Source organism: Euphorbia lathyris, chromosome 2, assembly GCF_963576675.1.
Source record: "Euphorbia lathyris chromosome 2, ddEupLath1.1, whole genome shotgun sequence".
Classification (NCBI taxonomy): domain Eukaryota; kingdom Viridiplantae; phylum Streptophyta; class Magnoliopsida; order Malpighiales; family Euphorbiaceae; genus Euphorbia; species Euphorbia lathyris.
The window spans coordinates 42,837,523-42,860,638 of NC_088911.1; the positions used below are offsets into that span (position 1 = coordinate 42,837,523).

Sequence of the window (23,116 nt, forward strand, 5' to 3'; positions counted from 1 at the left end):
TGAACTTAAGACACTAGCTTAGTCAACTGGTGACTAAGTCAGCTTCTTTCCTTGAGTCAGAAGATAACACTTGAGTCTATTCCTGAACTCAGATACTCAATGCACACAACTCAGCGTGACCTCTTTACTTAGTCAGTTTTTTTTAAGCAAGCAATATATATATATCAAAGGAGTTTAAGGTTAGAAAGATGTTACTCAGCAGATTTATCCAGGTTCGGCCTCTATGCCTACGTCCTGTCCCCGGAACACGTTCCGAGCTTTCGAATTCTCTACTGAGCTCTTTAAAGGTAGAGCACCAAACCTTTTACAACTAGAAGCTGAGTATAACAAGAGTACCTTCCTCTATACCTCTACTCACTCCTATTCTACCGCTGAGTACTATAACCGAGTACTCAGCCTCTCCTTTCTATTTCTATAATTGATAATAAGATTGTCCTAAACAACGATTGCTAAGACACTTTAGATGATTGGAAATCACTCTAGACTTTTACAAAAAAAATCTGGAAATTGGTGTAAGTATTTGCTTTGCTTTTTCTCACAGAACTTCAAGTGTGAATTTGGTCAGCGTAATGGCTAGTTGAAGATCTGCATCGAATGAAGCAACTGAAAGGCCTATTTATAGTGACACTTGAGGCATTCGGTGATTTCGAATTTCGAAATAACCGTTAGAGGGAAACAGCTTGATGTCGTTGTCACTCAGTACACGCTCAGTGCCGTTGGCCAATCAGATTCTTGCATCTTCTGTCTTCGGTCAGTGATGAGCAGCTTTTGGTCAGTCCTGCAGAATGTCTCTCCTTTTATGGCAACGTCAACCAGACAGCTTTCTGTGTCTTCTGAACTTTACCCGAAGTGGAAATACTTTGTCTGGAAGTTGCTCTTGCTCAACTGCTGTCTTGTACTCTTTGTCGTTCAACTCAGCAGCTTTGTTCCGAAGTAGTCAAGGAAGGTCTTCTCGATCCTTCTCAAGCTGAGCTGCGTTTTATCAAGAACGACAGCGTTTTGCTAACACGGGCCGAGTGGTCTTGATCTGTTTGACTTGGGCTTTGACTCTCACATTGGGCCTTTAGCCTTTTAATCTTTTACGTCTTATAAACAATTTAACTCAACATTGAACAAACACATTAGTATAATAAATCAAAGCATTTAAACTTAGTGTGTTTAGAATATTTTTAAATCATATACTTAAATAATTTTGTCAAATCAAAATCATGTGGAAAGGTGTTTCAACAATTTTATCAGTAACAAATCATAAACATACATTGGAATGTGAAAAAAATAAAAAATATACTGTCTTTTTTGTACAAATTAGACAAAATAAATTCAAAAAATTCACCAAATTATGAGTATTAATCTCAAACTCTATTATTAAATTATAAAAAACATGAAATCCTTTTTCTCAGAACGAATTGTTATCCAATTGGTGTTGAATAAGGAACAAAAATATCTGTGTTTTATAATAGTGTCTGAAATTGACCCAATTTATTAACGTTAGGGGTAAAATTGCTCTTGACTTCCAACGTTAGGGGCAAAATTTCACCATTTTAGACGTTAGGGATAAAATTGCTCCTGACCCAAAACGTTAGGGGTATTTTTGCACCTTAACCCTATATACAAGTTAAAGACATTATATGTAGGGATAGGGTACCAAAATAGGTCTATGGTTTTTGGGGAAGTATCAATTTAGGTTTCACATACAAAATAACATCAATATAGGTTTAACATTAAAAAATGGTATCAATTTAGACATCAATAACGGATTGTAAGGGGTGAGAAATACCACTTTTATGGAGTTAAGGGGGGTAAATAGGACATTCTATAAGTTAGGGGGGTAAATGGACAAGTTGAAGGGGGGTGAAAAATACCATTTTTATAGAGTTAATGGGGTAAATAGGACATTCGATGAGTTGATGGGGTAAAATGACCAATTTGAACAAGTTAAGGGGGCTGAGGAAGCATTATGCCTTTTTTTTTTAATGGAAGTTAATCTTTTAACTCTCATTAAATCTTGTAAACTCCTAAACAAAGTTAACTTTTAACAAAGCTAACCTTTTAACAATTTTTTTGTTACATGGGTGGGGCTAAAGAACCCTGAAATAAAACAAAAAGAAAATACAAAGCTACACTCTGATTAAACGAGGAAAACTAAAGCCATTAAGAGTAGAGAAAAAAGATCATGGATGTCTGGAAGAGGCATATCACACTCGTGATGAGCCAATGGTAGTTGTCCTGCGTAGTTTGTCATCTAATACATTGTACGGTTACCCTCATAATATGTATGAACAATTCGAACATCCCAATCACGAGCAAGCAAGTCACAACACTTCTCCACAAGACAATAAAAATGAATTCACTTCCATGGGCATCTCCCGCTCTTCAGCAAATAGGTCTTGGTACCCCTCCATTTAAGCAAGGAATTCACTTCCATGGGTATCTCTCGTTCTTCTTCATTCTTCCCATTACTAGACTTGTTGGCCCTCCTTACATTCCGTCATGAATACCTTTCGGATTAGACCCAAAATAAATGTGGCATTCCTTTTTTGGACTAGGATCTCCCATTATAGGAGTGAGAATGTACTTCACCCCATCCTTCATGAATTTATAAGTGTTTTGCCTTCCCGAATGAATAACATCCATATTATATTACAATGGCCTCCCCAAGAACATGTGATATGCATCCATATACATCATAATAAACTTTCATCTTTATTGTCACCAATAATAATGGGTACTTTGCATTTTTGAGTGACTCTAATCTCTCCTGCATTATACATCCCACACTATAAGTACTAGGATATGCCTCAATGGTCAAACCAAACTTTCTTATGTTATCTTGGCTTCCATTATCAATTATGATGTTTCACTAAACACCTCATTCAGAATCATTGTTGCCTGTGGCCTTCTTCAACTTGATTAGACACAAAAAATCTTGTCACAACATGTACCATATAGTCGTTCTCAAACTCACCATCGTCATCATTTTTAATTGGCTCATAGTAAATACCATCATCATCTGCATACCTCTCCATCATGCTTTCATTTCTCCTCTTTGGGGACTCATTAAAACGATGCCCCAGTTCATTGTAATGGAAAAACTTGAATGGAATCGGCCTAACATATAAGGATTTTTATTGTTTCTAGGATGTGGTGGTGCTCCTCTCACTTGCCTTCCATTACTTAGAGGTGTTTTACTGACATTTAAGACTTTTAGTCTGGCTACTACTTGTCTCTTGTTTCCTTATATACATAAGCTTTGATTACTCTCTAGTTATGGAAGTGCTCTCCCATCTGCATATAACTCTCCCTACTCCCCATGCTCAATTAGGATTTTGCCTTTAAGGAAAATTCCTTGCATCTTGCACCCTAATCACTAGTTGAGTCTTAATCTTGCCTTAAATATTATACATCACTTCCAAAGTAATAAGGTGCCCTTAAAATTCATGACTCCGTCAATTGGGCTTTAGCCGACAATCCGAAGAACTTTGCGGTATACTCATACACACTCCTACTTCCTTGCATACATTTTTTTTATAAGAGTTGAAAATGTGTTGCTCATAATCCGGTGGAAAAAATTTCTCCCTCGGTATAGCCAAGACTGAATCAATCCCCTTTCCCTTCTTCTTTATTCCTTATACACTTGATCCCACCAAACCGAAGCTCCCCCTTTTAAACGGTAAGCGACCAAATCTCACATTTCTATGGTCAGACACATCAACATATTGAAAGAAACGCTCTACTTTCGACAACCAATCAAGAAACCCCTCAATACCAAGATCTCCACCAAAAGTAGGCAAATTTGTCTTCATTTTAAAAACATCATCTCTAACTTGGTTTTTGCCTAAGTTGATTCCTCCCGTACTCATTTCCACCATAAGGATTTCTCCTAATATATTCAAAATCACCCATATCTCTTATATTCTCATTATAACTGTATTCTTCATCATAATCAAATTTATCATCCTCAATATCGAATTCATCAAATGATTAGGATTATATCTCCTTAATTACCCTAAGGATTCTTGGACCTCTAAAATTTGGATATGGTTGAAATAGATTTCTAAACTCTCATCTTGTTGGTGGAGGTGGAGGATTTCCTCCTTCTCCTCTTGAATTCTCTCTTTGATTTTGCTCCAAGACTTGTTGAAGCATGTTTTGAAACTCCAATCTCATTTCTTCCATAGAAGTCCTTATCTCTTTCTCAAATTTTGAAGCTCATTTCTTAATTCTGATTTAAATCTTCAATTTGTTTTTTCATAACTTCCACTTATTCTCGTGAGATTCTAGGTTGAACCATTACCAAATAAATTTTGAGTTAGAGAACATATGGATTTGATACCAACTGCTGTAGAGAGGGGTTGAGAAAAAAAAATGATGATTTTAACCGTAAATCACCAATGATCAACTTGAAGAAGTTTGTGAAAAGTCATTAATTTATACTCCATATACCCTAGGAGTATAAAGTTACGTAAAAACTCACAATTAAAAAGCATAAAAAAAAGCATAAAAAAATATGGCATGAAAATAAAATTACAATAAAATAACTTAACACTGGTCATGTCTTAGTTTTTAGCTTTACTCATTTTTAACTTATGTAAACTATGCATGGCTGACTCATGAGACTTCAACTTTCATTTCCAAATAAAATGTCATCCTACCATCATATAATAAGATGAAAGCAAATTTTATTATTTTATGTTTTATTATATAATTAATTATAAAAATAGTAATATAATATATAAAAATATCAGTTGTGTTCACATGGACCCTGGTGACCACGTAAATTTAGTCATTTACCGTTAGATCTAGTCGGATTATATATAAGCCCTAGACTTTGATTGGATGAGAGGTTTTGAAGGGTAATTAAAGGGAGGGTAGGAAAAAGGAAAAGGGGGAAGAGAGTATTACCCTTACCCTTATTTGGAAGAAAGGGAAGGGTTCTTCAAAACCCACTGATTTGGTGGGTTGAAAATCTATTCAAAACTTATTGATTTTGAACCCTTCAAAACCCTTTATTAACCCTTCAAAACTCGTATTTTTTAATCTTCCAAACAAGGGTTTCCACTAACCCTTCCCTACCCTCCTTTTAATTACCCTTCAAAACCTCTCATCCAATCAAAGTCTTAGAATATTTTGAATCTCTACCTTAAGATTTTAATCTGTCTAAATCTAACGGTAAATGACTAAATTTACATGGTTATCAGGATTCATGTGAACGCAACTAATAAAAACATAGAAGGAAATGAATAATTAACTTTATTGTATAATATGTAAAGAAAAGAAATAGCATTTCCAGTGATGGTTTTGCAGTGAAGGAAAGATGAGGAAGCATATTATACTACAAAATGAGAAAGCAAAATTCTGAACCACTAACTATAATTTAAATTAGTAATTACGTCTCTCCATTTATATCATCACTTCAATTTAAATTCCCACTTTCTCATCTTTCTTGGCATTTTGTCATTGTCTTTTTCCCATTGAGTTTTCTTCCCCAATCATGATTTGACACATATGCATCATACCCCCCAAACACTTTATTTTATTATAATAAATTAAATAAAAGAAGTCCACCACCATTCACTCATTCCACATTCAAATTTGTAATCATACGAAAATATGTCTTCTATCATATGGTTTTTCTTTCTTTGACGAGATTAATTCTTCAATCTTGATACACAGAAGAAAATATCTCCAATATCATTCTATAATTATTTAATTGATTTCTCTTTTTGAGTTGTCTGGGATGACACCTGTTGCTTTATAAAGAAAAGGTTTGGTTTTGCCCTTTAATTACTTTTTTGTCAAATTTGTTCTGTAATTTCCTTTTATTGGTTTAGCTTAATTTTCATCTCAATCCAACATCACATTTATTTAGTAGGTAGGTCGACTGAATAATTAGGAAAAGTAAGCACAGCAAAATTCCAATTGGGTGATATCTAACCCTAACCCTAACTTTATGTTAATTGAATTGAATCATAAAGCAACGATAGCCCAAACACCTAGTACCGATAATATATGCTCACCTAAAATATCATGCACCTATTCAATATCCCCAAACCCACATGTTCTAATTACTAGCGAATAGATTAGGTTATATATTTTTCAACTATTCAAATGAGCTCCACATTTACACGTGTAAATGAGCAGAGCTTTTAATAAGCGGTTTAATATTCAATTCGGTAAAAGTTCGATTATGTTCAAATCAATTTATAAAAAAGCCAAGTTTGAATATGATGAAATTTTACTCGAAAGCTCACGAACATGCTCGATTAAAGGTTTATGAATAAACTCGATTATAATATTAAGTGAGCAAGTTTGGTTAGATTATTTTTTTAATAACATTTCTACAAAAGATGAATGTAAACCAATGTAGTTTTGTGTAACCTTTAGTTTTGTAAATTTCAAAAACTATGTAGTTTTGTGTTAAAGCAATTTCAAACCTATTCACATGCAAAGTTCATGAACCGAATTAACGAGTTGCTCGCAAGAAAAGCTCGTGAACAAAACACATCAGCTCACGAACAGAATATTGAGCTTCAGCTCAAACTAGTCAATTTTCTGACGAGCGGAACATAAGGCCAAAGCTCGTCTCAACTCGGCTTAATTACAACTCTATCTACATTAAGAAAGCGATTCCTATGACACTACCGCCAAGTTTGGATTCCTGCTTTCGTCCCACTTGAATTTGATTCTCAAATAATAAGCGAAACCACGTGCTTTAATTACTAGCTCAAAAAAGTGTCAACGAACAAGATGACCTCTGCTGCATGAAAGCGACTTATAACATCACCACCTAAGTTCAATTGGAATCTCCGTAGATAAAGCAATATGTAAATATCATTGATTTTCATTGTCTTTATTAGAATCCCCATGAAGTAAGTCGCCTTATAAATCCACTCTTATGACATCATCACCTATATTCGATTTCCTCAATAATATCACCGAAGTTACGTTGAAGGTGAAAAAAAGAGGAAAAAGATTTAGCTTTTTTTTTTTTTTTTTTTTTGAAGTTATGCACAACGCACTTACATTAGAAAATTACATTAAAGACAAAGAAAAACTCCCAACCCGTCCCACCCCAATGTGATTCGAACCCATGATCTATACAGTTAAAGGGAAGCTCTCGACAAACAGGCTAAAAGCTTCACCACCGGAAAAAGATTTAGCTTGAGAAACAGTTAATCCTTCTATCTTCATTCATTACAATTACAAGGATTAGAAATGAAGAAACACTGTAATATTACAAAAGACATCTCATCTCATCTCCCTCTCCAAACATCTAACAAATTCTCAACCAATTTCACTATGAACAAGAACAGAATGAACCCTAAAAAGAGAATGACTAAAATGCCTATTCCCTTCTCTTTATTTCTTCAAAAAAATAAACTACTCTCAACCTTCATTGCATTTACATATTTTGAGAGAGTGCACAACATACCCATCAAATACTTACTACTAATTTCTCTGTATGTACATACAAAAAAAAGCACCAGTAGACTCTTCTCCCCTTTAATATCAAAATTTGCTAGTTTAGTAAGGGTTAAGCCACAGCAGAGATGCTGCAATTTCGCCTATCTCTGCTCAGACAATCAAACCCTTCAATCCTCACTGCAGCAGGCTTGTGCCCGAATTTCATCCGGACGCACCCTCCTCCTCCTAAGCGTGCTGATGATGAAGATGGTGATTGTGGAGCTGGAGATAGAGGCATTATCCCCTTGGTGCCGAATTGGGCATCCTGGATTAAAGGGTTTGATGCCCTGCTCGGTGGCGATCCACTGTAAAACGGGGGCGAGGAAGCCACTTGGTAGCCGGATTCCCCACCACATCTTCCCTGGAAATGAATATGGAAGAACCAAATCAGCTTCCATTGATTCAGTCATTGAACATTTAAAAAGCACATGATATGTAGATGTTACTGTCCTATTGAAACCAGGATTGAATTTATAAACTGACTTATGACATCAAATCTATGAACCTGATTACATGTTCGCAGCAAGTGTTCTATCAACTGTAAATCTAGAGGACAAAAAGCTTCTATCTATTTTTCCTTTACCATCTTTATTGGGAGAATATAAAACAAAAATCTTTAAAGAACCACAAATCGGTATCACAAATATCTTTATGTAAAAGTTTAGATTTAAATTTTATACTCAAGCTAGGACGAATCAGGATTAAAACAACAAATTCAGAATGAATTGAAGTAAAAAAAATATACCTTCGAGAGAATTATGTCGAGAAGCTCAGCTCCAGTCACAGAATCCCCCATCTCAGCTCCAATTTCAGCAGTTTGCGCACAACTAATTGAAAGAAAACGCAAAAACCCGTTAAATCTATAGAGCCAATATCAAATCTGAAAAGGTAATGGAAAAAAATTGGGGGAAAAAGTACATACTTGATGGACAATCTCAAAGGTCTGAATTGGTCGCCAATTGAAGGATTTGAAAGACCCAATCGGCGAGGCTTAGGGCAAACCATAGAGTCGACCATCATCATCCTCCTCTCCTCGCAGCCTCCGACGGCGCTCTTTTGCTGATACCCGCATCGATTCATTTTCCACGAACGCCTGCTACAAACACAACACATAAGAGCCTAAAACAATATAATTTAGAAGAAAAGAAAGGGAGAAAATTGCAAAAATTACAGAGGAGGAGAGGGGTGAGAAGCCGAAAAGACTCCTCTAGAGGAGGAGCGGAGATAATGGAGGAGGGAGAATAGGAAGAAGAAGAGGAAAGATGAGATTTTTTGAAGAGGGATAAATGGAAAGAGACAAGGAGATGGTGCGAAGAAGATGAGATGAGAATGAGGAGAGAGATGTTCAGGTGTAGTCGGGTGTTATTTATTATTCGGTGAGATTGCGTTTGGTTGACCGTAAGATTAATTTAATTAATTAATTAATTAATTAATTTAAGTCATCGAGTTTTGTGAGACGAATCGCGGCAAGAGATTCTGGGAACACTTGCTTTTGGCTTTTCTTATTTTGTTTTTTAATTAATTAATTAATTAATTAAACAAGTGGTGAGTACATTGGAGAATGAGATCTGATCCACATAAGATACACGCATTCTTTTTTATTTTTTTATTTCTGTTTGTTAATTTTGGGAATAAAATTCTTTTTTCACATTACATAAAAAGAAAAGATAATTATTTAATACCCAACAAACCTCATCCTATATCCTATCCTACCCTATCAATTGAAGTTGAACGTATTCGTAATTTCACCCCCCACAGTCTATACATATTTTGGTTTTTACCATAAATATGTAACAGTAGATATTCATTACCGAACATGAAATACATAATTTAATTTAATTAAGAAAATATTTATTGTTTCATCCCCACAGTTAATACACGTGGAGTAAATTTTTATATAAATATGTAACAGTATATATTCATTTAACCGAAACATGAAATAGATAATTTAATTAAGAAAATATGTATTGTTTTATCTCGACTTTCCAAAGTTGGTATTGGCCAACCCAAGTTTTTGATTCCATACTATATTAATATTAAGGCTTAATGTATATGCACATCTAAATTTAGTAAATTTTGTCTAGTGACATTCTGAACTTTTAAAACACTCTATCAAATATTTATAGTTGATTTTAAAAACATATGACACACTTATATTTAGCTTATTTGGACCAGTGACGGAGCCAGGATTTGAGGTTTGGGAGGCTAATTTTAGTTGTGTAGTTTGCGGTAATTTTTTAAAGTCTAGCTCGTCAGGTCTGGACAAATTTTTTTAGCCTTTAGCATGATAAAACTACTTCATTTTGGCCAAAGTGAAAAATCGTAAACTTATTTAATTTTCTATATGTTCAATGTTGATTTCCTAAACTAAAACACCTAAATTTTCGTGGTTTTGGTGTGTTGAATGCTAAAAAATTAAAAGTGTTAGGTCTAAAGGAAGTAGAAATATTTAATGTTTTATAAATCCAACATTAATTGCTTAAAAAATTATATTTTTTTAAAAAAAAAGTTTAAAAGAATTGTTTTATAAAAAAAGTTTAAAAGAAGTAGAAATATTTAATGTTTTATAAATCCAACATTAAGACTCAATTCATACTACCAATTTATCAATAATTAGATAATTAGTGAAATTAAATACCTGAATAGGACTTAGTTGGTAAAGCAAAGAGAATAATAATTGTAGTCCAAAAATATAAACATAGTAATTTGGTGTTGTAAAGAGTGGGTAAATTTTATCAATGATGTACAACTTTTGGTTCATTTCACACTTTGGTGTACAACCTTCAATTTGTCTCAGTAATATGTACGACCTTATAGGTGACCTCCCACTTTGGTGTATAGCAGGTCAAAATGACCGGTCAACATGCCACCTCAGCATTTTTCACCTACCTATTTAAAAAAGTGGGACCCACCTCTTATACAATTACTAAAAATACCCTTATCCTTTATGTAATTACAAAACTACCCTCATCCCCTTCCTTGCAACCCCTCTCTCTATCTTTCCCTTTCTCTCTCTAAACAACTTTCAATCTCTCTCTAACTTAACAACCCAGACACCAACTCTACACAACATCACATCCTAAAACCCAAATTAAAGAAAATCAAGAAGAAAACTCTCCCATCCTCACCACCCATCACCGCCACCCCACCTCCACCACCGTTATCACTCATTTTTCTCATCCCATAACTTCCCATACAAATTCTGCTAGTGCTTTTTATTTCCAATTCGATTCCGACTCGGTCGATATCGCAACCCTCCTCCAACCCTTCACTAAAGACCAACTCATTGAACTCCTGTCAATAGCTGCTTCTTAGAACTCCTCTCTATATTCTGTCATCAATCAGCACGCTAATTGTGATTCTTCCCACTGAAAAGTCTCCAGTTATCGCGATTTATCCTTTAAATTTCTAGCAGTCTGCCTAAGTATAAAACCCTAATTTGTTTTTTTTTATGAATAAAATCCTAATTTGTTTTTAATAGTAGATTATGCACTTTTTTTTTTGTTTGTGTTGGTCGAGCAGTAAGAGTTTTGAAAATGTTATATTATGGTTTGCAAATTTCAATTTCAATTGGTGACCTGATATTTGGATTATTAATAGGAAAAGTGACTTGAGCTTAATTGAATTAAGGATTGCCAAATTTGTTCTTAAATTTGAAAGTTAGAAAGAGATTGAAAGTTGTTTAGAGAGAGAAATTAGAGAGTGAAAGGGAAAGACATAGAGAGAGATTGCAAGGAATGGGATGAGGGTAGTTTAGTAATTACATAAAGAAGAATGGTATTTTAGTAATTGTATAAGAGGTGGGTCCCACTTTTTTAAATAGGTAGATGAAAAATGCTGATGTGGCACGTTGACCAGGCGTTGACCGATCATTTTGACCTGCTATACACCAAAGTGGGAGGTCACTTATAAAATCGTACATATTACTGAGACAAATTGAAGGTTGTACACCAAAGTGTGAAATGAGGCAAATGTTGTACACCATTGATGAAATTTACCCTGTAAAGAGTTGTTATAAAGGGAAAATTCAGGACTGTTTGGTTTATCTGTTGTTTGTTGTTACAGTTTGCTGTTTCTTGTTGTTGTTGGAAAAGCAGAGATTTTTTGCTTTTGGAAAAAGTTACTTGTTGGGCGAATTCCGCAAGTGCACGGTTTCGCTTGTAGTAATAAAAGATATCGATCCCACAGAAAATGTTTTGATAAAAATTACTATTCTAATTAAATTCGTTTTCTCGAGATTTATATAAAATCGTTAATGGTTTAAAATGGTTTTTAATTCTAATAATGGTTACAGTTATAATTACAATTTACTGAAATTAAATTTAGATTAAAAGCTTATTCCAAGGTTAATTTATACTGAGCAAAAACACAACTTATAACTTTGATTTGTTTAGAAAATATATAATAAATTACCAATTGATTCAATTTAAAGGAATCAAACTGTTATCAATCTTTCCTCTCGGCCTAAGACTGAAAACCTTAATCAAATTCGGAATTTAAATCCGATTATTGGACCTATCACAATGACCAAATATAAATCCGCATTTGCTTAAGTGTTCAACAAAGTTTGCATGAGAAAATACCAAAATCTCTTTATAAATACTTTTGCATGAAAACACTAGTTAGAATTACTTAAAGAATATCGTTAGATCCAACTTTAAATAAAACAACAGTGAAAATGGAATTGAATTAAAAGATATTTATTAGTTTGAGTTATAAACATCTCAAGTTAACAAAGAAGAAGAAGTTTGAATGACATTGAACGAAGCATGAATTCCGGGTTGTCAATCTTTTACTCAACTTCGTAGGTTTGTCACACCGTGGGTCGCCCTCAATCCAAGATATTCTCATTGAGTCTTCGAAATAGCAACCTCTCGATTGTCTACGAAGCATAAATTTGACTTGGGTAAACCTTAATCTAAATAATAAAATTTGTATCTTGTATCTCTAACTATTTGTGCTTTAATCACAATTGATTAATTTGTGTAACTCTTTGAAACTCTGAATCCTTCCTCTATTTATAATCTTCCAAAAGGTACGCTAAATAGACGTGTCCGTTGGTGAAGGGTTGCCTCTATCTGGATGAAAGGATGCGTCATTTGGAGAAATAAACATGCAAAATATGCTTAACAGCTTCACTGTCCCTGTAGAGATTCAAGAATCTCGGACGTGACAGGGGGATAAGGAAGAAAGAGGCGCATCAGCTGCGTTGTAGCGCGTCCCTGTAGAGATTTCAGAATCTCTGTAGTGACAGAAACTATTATTTTCCTCCTTTGGTTATTTGTTTCAATTCTCAGACGTGACTTCCGATTCTCATACGTGATTTTCACTGAAAGTTTGATTTCTCACTCATTTCTAATCCATTTTTGCTCCTATTTAGCTTTTTCCAAATAATTAACACCTTGCACACAAACAACAAATATCAACGTGAAATCTTTCCAAAATAATATAATTAATATATATTTTACATGAAATTTAACATATTTATGCATGCTAATTTAAGTATATTTTGGGCTTATTAAATCTCCTACACTTAAGTTTTTGCTAGTCCTGAGCAAAATTATCATCAAAATTTATCTTTCAAATGATCTTAAAAATAGAATATATTCCACATAAACATTTTTAAATTAGTCAAACCAAAAGATAAATTTCCATAAGACAAATTTATACGCAAAACATAAACTAGCTAGAATAAAAATGATTCATCATCCGACTTGTATTGTAATTTTTATAATGAAGCATTCGGGACGGGTGAAAGCACACATGTTTTTGATCTTCGATCTTAAGGCATTTCTAGGTACAAAATTTTTTCTTTTCCCAAACTACATTATCTAATATATATATATATATATATATATATATTTGTTTTCTAATCTCATCCGTGATAAGGGTGGTCTCGACCGTGACTTTATGAATTTATTTATTTTGTATCCGCTTAAGAGGTCCTGACCATGCCATGGGTGGACGCAACCATGACTTTAAACTTAGACACGCCATTTTGCTTTTAATTTTTATTTTAACGTTCCTTTCATACCTCGATCGTGATAAGGGTGGTCGCAACCGTGGCCAAAAGTAAAGATAACGATTACAAATTTACTCAATATGTGTTAAAAATAAATAAAATTTTAATATGTGAAAGAAAAGAGTATCTTCATCTTATATTGATTTAAATCAACATGTATTATGACTATAGTTTCCCTAAAAACTTCAATTGAATTTTAAAGTAAGACGGAATCAAACCAAGCAAAGGCTAAAAATGTTAGTTTGATTAATGCCTATAAACCTAATTTAAAGATAGAAATAGGAATTATATTATCATGCATTAGCATAATACAAAAGAAAGATCGAATAAAGAATTTATTACTTATATACATTCACTCGAGACTTTTTCTTTATAAAATAGATTTAGAGATTTTTATAATATTCAATATTCAATGCCCTTGTAGAAATATTTAACTATTTCTAGCACATTTATATAACCTTAATAGCATGTGTATATTTTTTTACTACTAGGAGAGATTGGTCTCAAAAGCTTGACGATGCGTTATGGGTATACCGTACCGCATTTAAAACATCTATAGGAATGACACCATATAGATTAGTCTATGGTAAAGTTTATCGTTTACCGGTAGAATTAAAGCATAAGGCATTTTGGGCAATTAAAACCCTCAATTATAATTTACAAAGTGTCGGTAGAAAGCGTTTGTTAGATTTAAATGAATTGGATGAGTTACGTTTCTTGTCCTATAAAAATGCTAAGATGTACAAAGAGAAAGTGAAAAAATGGCATGATGCTAGAATTAAGGTTAAAACTTTCGAAATTGGGGATAAAGTTTTACTTTTCAATTCCCGATTTAGGTTCTTTCCAAGTAAGTTAAAGTCTAGATGGACGAGATCATATTTAGTTGTTAATACGTTTGACCATGGAGCTTTAGGATTAGAAAATCCTAAGGGAGAACGATTCAAGGCTAACAGTCATCGTTGTAAGATTTATTTTGATGGAAATTCGATCCAGGTAATTGATTGTGTCCAAAATTTAGTTTCTCTTTGAGGATTCTTAAGGATTGTCACATTTTTAATTTTTTTAATTTTTCATATTTAGTTTTTACATTTCGTTTTTAGTTTAGTTTACACATTAGTTTATTCTTTAGAAAATAATAGTTAAATTAGAAATAATTTTTTATTATTAAAAGATAAAAAAAAAATAACTTAGGTATCTTAACTATTAGTATTAAGTTAGAAAAGTGTCTTTAGAGATTCTAAAAATCTCATCTGAGATAAAAGTTAATTAGAATTACATCAACTTTGAGTATCTGTTACTATAGAGATTTTAAAAATCTCGTCAGTGATTTATATTGAGAGTCAGATGAGTTTATGTTGCTATAGAGATTTTAAAAATCTCATCAGTAATATGTATTGAGAGTTAGATGAGTTTTTGGAGCCTCAGAGATTTTAAAAATCTCTAACAGGGATCATGGATAGACCAGCGCAGCACACCTTGCCAAGGGGCAAGGCGTGTCGCGATCGAGATTCCTAAATCTCGACTACGACACGCGTGTTTCCTGAGAAGGAAATCATCAGTTCTTTCTCTTTCTCTATGCATTTAATTTCGAATTTTTGATTTTCTTTTTCCCCAAAAGACGCATTTTCATTTTTCAATAGTCATGATTTTTTTGATTAAAATCTATAAATTAAAATCTTCACATATTTTTCATTCATATATTTTTCTTTCTCAGAATTTCTGAAATCTCTGTTTTAATTCATCAGTTTTTTGCTGCACACAAGATAGCGTCAGGCAGCTGTTTCTTTTTTTATTTTTGTGTTTTCAGAATAAATAGGTTTAAATACCCCTTTTAGCCCTTACTTTATTTATCTAATCCTAAGTTTAATCCCGAACCCTAATTTTACCTATAAATAGACAGCTTTAGACTAGTTTTAGGGAGGACAAAAATACACTGCTAAATCACTGAAACTCTATCGAAATACTCTGAGTAAATTCCCATTTTCTGATATCGAATCTCGTATTACATTATTCGTGATTTTTCTAATCATCACACAACCTAGGTAAAGGTTTCTGAGGAAAATATCATGTCTATTGATTAAGTATTTATACTGTAAGACGTCGATCATATTGTTATCGACCAAATGAGATGGATCGATAGTGAAGAAGATGCGATAACATACAACATCACCATGAATACTGCATCACCTCTTTTGCGTCATGCCAATTTGTGTTATCGAAAGCTTCATATTTTTTTTTGTGTTAAGCTCTAACTTCCTCCAAAGTACATGTCAATATGTTATTCTTCTTTAAATGACTTATCTTTTGCAAAATTGGCTTCAAATCGCCAAATCTCAATCCAATGATAAGTCTGAACTTCCAATCTCCAAATTAGAGTTCAACTCCTTTGACATTGAACCACATCTCTCTATGTTTTGGTTTTGGTGATCTCTCTCATTCTTACACCATGGCATATGGGAGTAGATAAATTGCACAGTTCCATATCCACCAAATACTCAAAAGAAGTCCTCTTAAACAATTCCATTTGCTTTTTTGGCAATTTACTCTTCACGTTCTTTATTACCTCCAACTCAACCCTCACCGTGTTTGATACATTTGTATTCAGGCTGAAGGGATATTTGAATCCTTTGATGCCTTTAAGACTACCATCAAGAGGTACTCATCTATTTCTTTTCTTCCTTGGTTGAAACCTTCACATTATGAAAAAAATGGCATTTAATGTAAAGGAAAGAAGAAAACAAAACTACTTTGCAGTTAATAAACTCATTCGCACTGCGAAACCAAATAAGCTTAAAATATTTCGTAATTAAAGCAGATGCGAAACAAATGATAAAACTGCGAAGACAATTGTTTTCGTAGTTCCTGCAATCCCTTCGTAGTGTTTGAGACTGTGAAGGTAATCCTCCACTCAATTGTTTTCACAATCATGAAAAATCTTCTACAGTGGAAGCAACTGTGAAGGAAATTCAATTGATTGATATGAATTTACTCTGCAGTTGCTTCCACTATAGAAGGTATTTCATGACTGGGAAGCTATCTTCCTGCTGATATAAAAGGATTATAACGCATTCAATCACGCAAATACATCCCAAATAAGTTTCCAATGCATAAACATGCTGCTAAACATAACTCTAACTCTAATAAGGCCTTAAATCACTAGAAAAACTAAACTCTAAACCCGTAAACCCTAACAAATCCTATACCCTAAACATGCTGCGATTTCATGTTATTAGATTCAAGGAGATTAAAACTTACCTTATTTCCGATCGTTCCTATTGAATTTGATGCAAATATTCATCCAAAATCTCATAAAATATGTTTCGTAGTACACAATGAGTTGAGTTGGTGTTAAGTGATGATATATATACTAAGGGTATTTTGGAAAATTTAGGTCTAATAAGAGGTGTTGTAATGAGTCTAAATATGTAAATAGACCTCTTAGTTGAGCCGGTTTTGTAATTAACTTTTTATATATGGGGGATTTACATAGAAATACAATTTTTAAAAATTATTTACAACTATGTCAAATGATTATTTAAATAATGTTAAACCAAGAAAATCATCCTTTTTAATATATTTTAAGGATTGAGATTTATAAATTAGGAATCTATGATATATTTTTTAGGATTAGGATTTATGAATTGAGGTCTAAAATTTATAAATTAGAGTATAAAAACATGTTTATTTTGTGATATATAATAAATAATGACATATTTAGAATTAAATTTTATGATATGATTTAATTATATTTTTTTTTACCTAATATGATTTTCATGTAATCAGCCCTTTATATATTCATGGTAATAAAAGCCCACTTCATCTTGATTTACTTTTTTTTTTCTGGGGTAAAAGGAAGGCTAACGCCCAGGGGAACAAACAGAAAAATATAAAAACAAATCTAAAGCAAAATGAGCTAGTTAAGTAGTTATCATCCTTCTAGATGTCCGACCTTGCCGGTCTTTGAGAAGAATGCACTGAAGGCCTGCAGGTGGCGCGTCACACTCGTGGTGTCCCAAGGTTAAAGAACCTGTGAAATTTGCCATCAAGTCTGCTGACTTATTTCCTTCACGGTACACATGTTGAAATTTGATTTCCCACTCCTTTTCACAAAACCGCCGACATTCCCGCACAAGCCACCCTAACGAATGAAAAAGGCCTGGTGATTGAGTCATAAGAGTAAAGGTCGTGTATGAGTCTGTTTCAATAATAACCTTTTTAAATCCTTTTTTCCCAGGCTAGCCGTAGGCCAAAATATAATCCCCACAACTCCGCTAGATTAGCAGTGCATATGCCCAAATTGATTAGAGCAACTATAGTGGTTGGAGGGTTGCACACCCTCCAACCACTCCACCTCACTAATTTCTAAACAACCCTCTCAACAAAACAACTCCAAAAAAAATCCTCTCTAGTGGTTAGTCACAATCACGTGTCCCACACGTCATATAATATTTAATATTCATTACTTTTAATCAATTAACCTATTTTATAATAATAATAATAATAATAAAATTCATTAATGAATTAATATTAATTAAATAAAAATCTACCAATATTTAATATTAATCGAATAAATTTATATAATTTGAATAATTTATTTAATTGGATTTAAAAATTAATAGGTAAATATAATTTATTTTCTCCGAATTTTAATCGATTTTAGTAATTAACAAAAGTGCATTACATTAAGGAAACATACATTTGAAAAAAGGGAACAAGGTAAATGCATTAAATTAAAAGGAAAACATGATTGAAAGAGTAAAATTTTCCGACGTTCAAGTAGTTATGTCGGTGATTCCGAAACATTCCCAAATGTGCTCAACTAGATCCAATTTTAGTTGACCGTGCATGTTTCTATCGCGGATTTGTAAATCCCTTGCGAGATAAGCAGCAAAATCCGGAACAGGCCCATGTTGAATGTCATCAGAAACTACGGGCTCAGAAAATTCCTCAGTTGGAAAGTTTCTTGAGTAAGTGTGTCTCTCATTTTCAACAATCATGTTATGTAATATTACACAAGCATTCATAATATCGTGGATTTTTTTTTATGCTAAGTACGTGCTGGTCCACGTACTATTGCAAATCGGGCTTGAAGTACCCCAAATGCTCGTTCAACATCTTTCCGTGCGCTCTCATGCCTTTGTTTGTAACATATTCGTTTCGGGTCATTAGCATGTGGAAAGCTTTTCACAAAAGCAGCCCATTCGGGATAGATACCATCAGTTAGATAATAGTCCATACCATCTATAAATTAGGACTCACTCGGAACAATTACTTCTACATTCAGAGAAGGTTCAACTGAAAAATTCATAAATGGCTGCATCTCACCCTAATGCTAATACAGATGAAAATTTCCTTAATTTTTCGCCTGAACAGAGTATTGTCGAAACCCTCGACCGACCAGCTTGCACTGAACACATGTTATCTTATCAATATGATGATGTTCGTTTTCATGGAAATACTTTTGTTACTCCATGCATGTTTCATCCTTTATTCCCATATATGTTTTGTTTTAAGCTTCCGGTCGATGGCCAATTTCCAGTCCGATCTCTTCATATGTTGTGGTTCCTATGTTATATGCATTACATTCCGTTTGAATTTTGCATGCTAGAATGGTGTAACGCTTTCATCAGAGGTAATATTCCTGCGAATGTTGAGACATTCCTGAAATGGTTTATGCCTATTGATGCATGGAAAGATATGTTCACCAATTTGATGGATGTGAAAATAAGGCAATACCGTGCATTGCGTCCGACGGAAAGGAAAATTCATGCCATATTCTTTCTAAAGCTGTCAAAATCTAATTCATTTCATGAGATTTATGAAGCTTATCCATTCTCTGTTTGTGAAAAATGGGATGAACATCGTTCCGTATCCAGACGACTGGAAGAAGTTTGTGCACAGAAAAACAACTACCTCATTGGTCAAAATTGGAATGATGGTCCTTGGAGAAATCTTCCAAACGACTATTCAGAAACAATAGAGGAATATAAAGAGATATATCTTGCAGAGGAGTCTGCTGGGGTTTATGCTAGTTCAGAAAACATGGAGTATTATGAAGATGATGACGACGATATCGATTATGAATTTATGAATTTATCGCCAAGCCATGAACCCATCAATAGGAGGGATTGGTAATTTCAATGTTATTTTTAGTATTTTCATGCCATGTATTTTTAGTATTTTCAAGCCATGTATTTTAGTATTTTTAATGTTGTTATTTTTGTATTTTTAATGTTGTTATTTTTAGTAAAAAGCTTATTTCTTATTCGTAAAAGAAATTAAATAAAGAGTATGTGAAAATATTTTCATATTATTTTTTGTCTTTCTTCTCTTTTTCAGATCTGTCTTCTCTTTCTGAGATCTGTTTTCTTTCTTTCAGATCTATTCAGATCTATCCTCTCTCTCTCAGATCTGTCTCTCTCTCAGATCTGTCTCTCTTCTCTTTTTCAGAGCTATCTTCTCACAAGTCACCAAGTACCACCGCAAGATCAGGTTTGTTGATCATCAAGTCGTTGGATATGCAATTTCATATTCCAGGAAGAAATACAATTTGACATTTGCAACTGTTAAGGAAAATTAGAAGAAAAACTAAAACCTTCCTAAAAACTCCAAAACCTTCCTTACTAAATTATAAATCAATTATAGCAAGAAAAGGAAGCATCCTATAAAGTTATGGAGATTCAAATCTTCCTAAAAAGACTCCAAAACCTTCCTTACTAAATTCCAAATCATTTAGGAATCACTCTTTATCCACCATGGATTATCTAGATAACTACCTCGGTATAGAGGTTCTCTTTAATCCAAAGGCCCCTTTTCATAATTCGCAATCGCGTATCCCGCAACCACAGATTGCTTCGATTTCACAGGATCCTTTGAGAAAGCCTAATTTGGCGGTGCAGGGCAGGTCATTTGCGAAGGTCCTTGCTGGGAATCTGGATCCGACTCCTTGCTCGTCTGCTGTGATTTCTGATATTGGCGGTCTTCGGTCGGTTAGAATTTCTCAATCTGCCTATGATAGGCGTGCGGCCCTTTGCTCCTCATCTCTGATTGGCAGGTTAATCTTAAACAAAGGAGATGCCCTATGGAAGGTTCTTTCTCTTAAGAAAACTTTAACAAAGGTTTGGGGTTTGAAGGATTCTTGGCGACTGATATCTATCGGGAGAGGCTTTTTTCATGTGGTTTTGGGATCCCAAGAGATCAAGAATCAGTTGTTAGCGCGGGGCATTATCAATACTAAGCCAGGTACTTTCCGTTTGCAACCATGGGTTCCGGACTTTGACCCCTATGCTGAGAAGTCTACAAATGCTCAGGTTTGGGTTAGATTATATTCTCTTCCATGGGAGTATTGGGATCCTCAAATTCTTTCAGATATTTCAAAGGGTATTGGAGGGCTTATACGATTTGATAATACCACTCTTGAAGGTGAGTTTGGTCATTATGCTAGAATGTTAATTGATGTGGATTTGATGAATGAGCTTCCTATTAAAATGGGTATTGAGAGAGAAGGAAAACAAATTTGGATTGATGTGGTGTATGAGAGATTACCAAGCTTCTGTAAAGTTTGTTCAAACATTGGCCACATGGCTTATGACTGCAGGAAAAATAAAAAACCATTGGAAAAGGTTCTAGAGGCTCCGGTTATTGAAAAAAAAAACGTACAATGGTTTCACAGGAGAGGAAGTTTGTGAAAAAGCCTAATGCAATTCAGACCGAGGTGCCTGTTCAACATGCCACTTCACGGATTGTTTCTGAGCTTAGGCCTCCTGTTGATACTGGTTGTGTGGTGGAGGTTGTTCTACCTGGCAGCCCGCAACTTAGGAAGGAGGATGAATTCAGTTGTGATAAAACTGATAGGCCAGATTCACCTGGAATGGACAATATTCTCACTAGATATGAGGGAGCTGATTCAGCATCTGAATCATCATCCCATACTAAATCATGGGCTGATATGGCAGAGGATGATGACAATAGCTGGAACACAGTTAGCACTAAGAAAGTAAGGCGGAGGGAAAAAATTATGACAACAACGGAGAATTTGCCAGCTCGAAACAAACGAGCCAGTAAACCTCCGGTCCGTTTTAAATGATCTTTCTTTACTGGAATTGTAGGGGTATTCTTAATAGGGATACTCAGGGTTACTTGCATCATTTGTGTTCTCTTCATAAACCGGATTTTCTTTGTTTACCTATGGTGGAGTTCAGTTCTGTTAATGAGGCCTTCTGGAGAAGGCTTGGTTTGTCTTTAATTGCTATGAACAATAAGGAGCTTCCAACTCTATGGGTTTTTGCAAAGATTAATTCTTCCATGGTTACCAATATTTGTTTCAGACATGAACAATTTGTTATTCTGAGTTTGTCTAATTTAAATACTTTTGTCTGCTTTGTTTACGGGAGCATTTGGGCAAATAGACGTGTCACTATGTTTGATGATATTTTGGCTCATCAAAATAGGTTGAATGGGCATTGGGTGCTTCTTGGAGATTTTAATTCTGTCCTTGGATCTCATGAGAAATCAGGACGGGCTCCTGCTTTGCGTCCTTGTAGGGAGTTTCGTGATTTTATTGATTCTGGTTCTTTTGTTGATGGTCCTACTCATGGGGCCTTCTTTACTTGGTCTAATGGTAGGTCTGGCTCTGCGCGGGTTGAATGTCGTCTGGATAGAGTTTTATTATCTGCTTTATTCTCGGACTTCTGGGAATCGATTTGCAGTTTGGCTTTGCCGCGACATCACTCTGACCATTGCCCTTTGATGTTTAGCTGCTCCAAGGGGAATCGCCCTATCTCTAGATTCAGATTTCAGTCTATGTGGATTCTGCATCCGGGGATTAGGGAGGTGATTGCTGATTTTTGGAATGGAATGCATCCTAGCTTACCTCCTATGCAAGCTTTATGCGATAAACTCAGGCGACTTCGACCGGTGCTTCGTCACTGGAATAAAGTGGTTTTTGGTAACATTGATATGTGTCTCACTGATGCTGAGACGGATCTGGCCCGTGTGCAGGCAGAAATCTCTGAGAATGGGTTTACTCCTGAACTATATCATGAGGAGATGAATGCTCATGCACACTTGGATAATATTTTGCATAGAAAGGAGGCTTTTTTGCGTGACAAGAGCAGAGTTAGATGGCTTAAGGAGGGAGATCGAAATACCAGCTTCTTCCATCGTATGGCATCTATTCGAGCTGCTGCCTCTGGGATTTCGGTGCTTCAAATTGAGGATGAGCTGGTCTTTAATCCGAATCAAATTGGGACGCATATTGCTGAATTTTATTCAAGTCTTTTTAAAAATGACGAGGTCTTACCGCAGAATTATGATCTAGTTTATGAGGTTGTTCCACATCTTGTCTCTGACTTGGATAATGATTTGCTTACTCGTTGTCCGGATATGAATGAAGTTCGTATGGCAGTCTTTGCCATGGATAGCAGTAGTTCTCCTGGACCTGATGGGTTTTCTGGGGTCTTTTTTCAGTCTTTTTGGGATATTATTGGTGCTGATGTGTTTGCTGTTGTCAAAAGCTTCTTTATGAGTGGCATGATACATCCTGGCCTGTGCTCCAGTATTATGGTCCTTATCCCGAAGGTGGAGGGTGCGATATCTCTTGATCAGTATAGGCCTATTGCAATGAGCAAC

General features: G+C 34.5%; 1 protein-coding gene across 1 annotated transcript; it reads right to left on the reverse strand.

Annotated features, from left to right (window-relative positions):
- Positions 1 to 7,161: 7,161 nt before the first annotated feature.
- LOC136217942 (uncharacterized) lies at positions 7,162 to 8,824 on the reverse strand. Its single transcript, XM_066004649.1, has 4 exons — positions 8,636 to 8,824; positions 8,387 to 8,560; positions 8,210 to 8,291; positions 7,162 to 7,825 (listed from the first exon to the last, which is right to left on the reverse strand). Exons 2-4 carry the CDS (start codon positions 8,542 to 8,544, stop codon positions 7,535 to 7,537), a joined length of 531 nt encoding a protein of 176 aa, XP_065860721.1. The 5' UTR covers positions 8,545 to 8,560; positions 8,636 to 8,824; the 3' UTR covers positions 7,162 to 7,534.
- Positions 8,825 to 23,116: the final 14,292 nt, after the last annotated feature.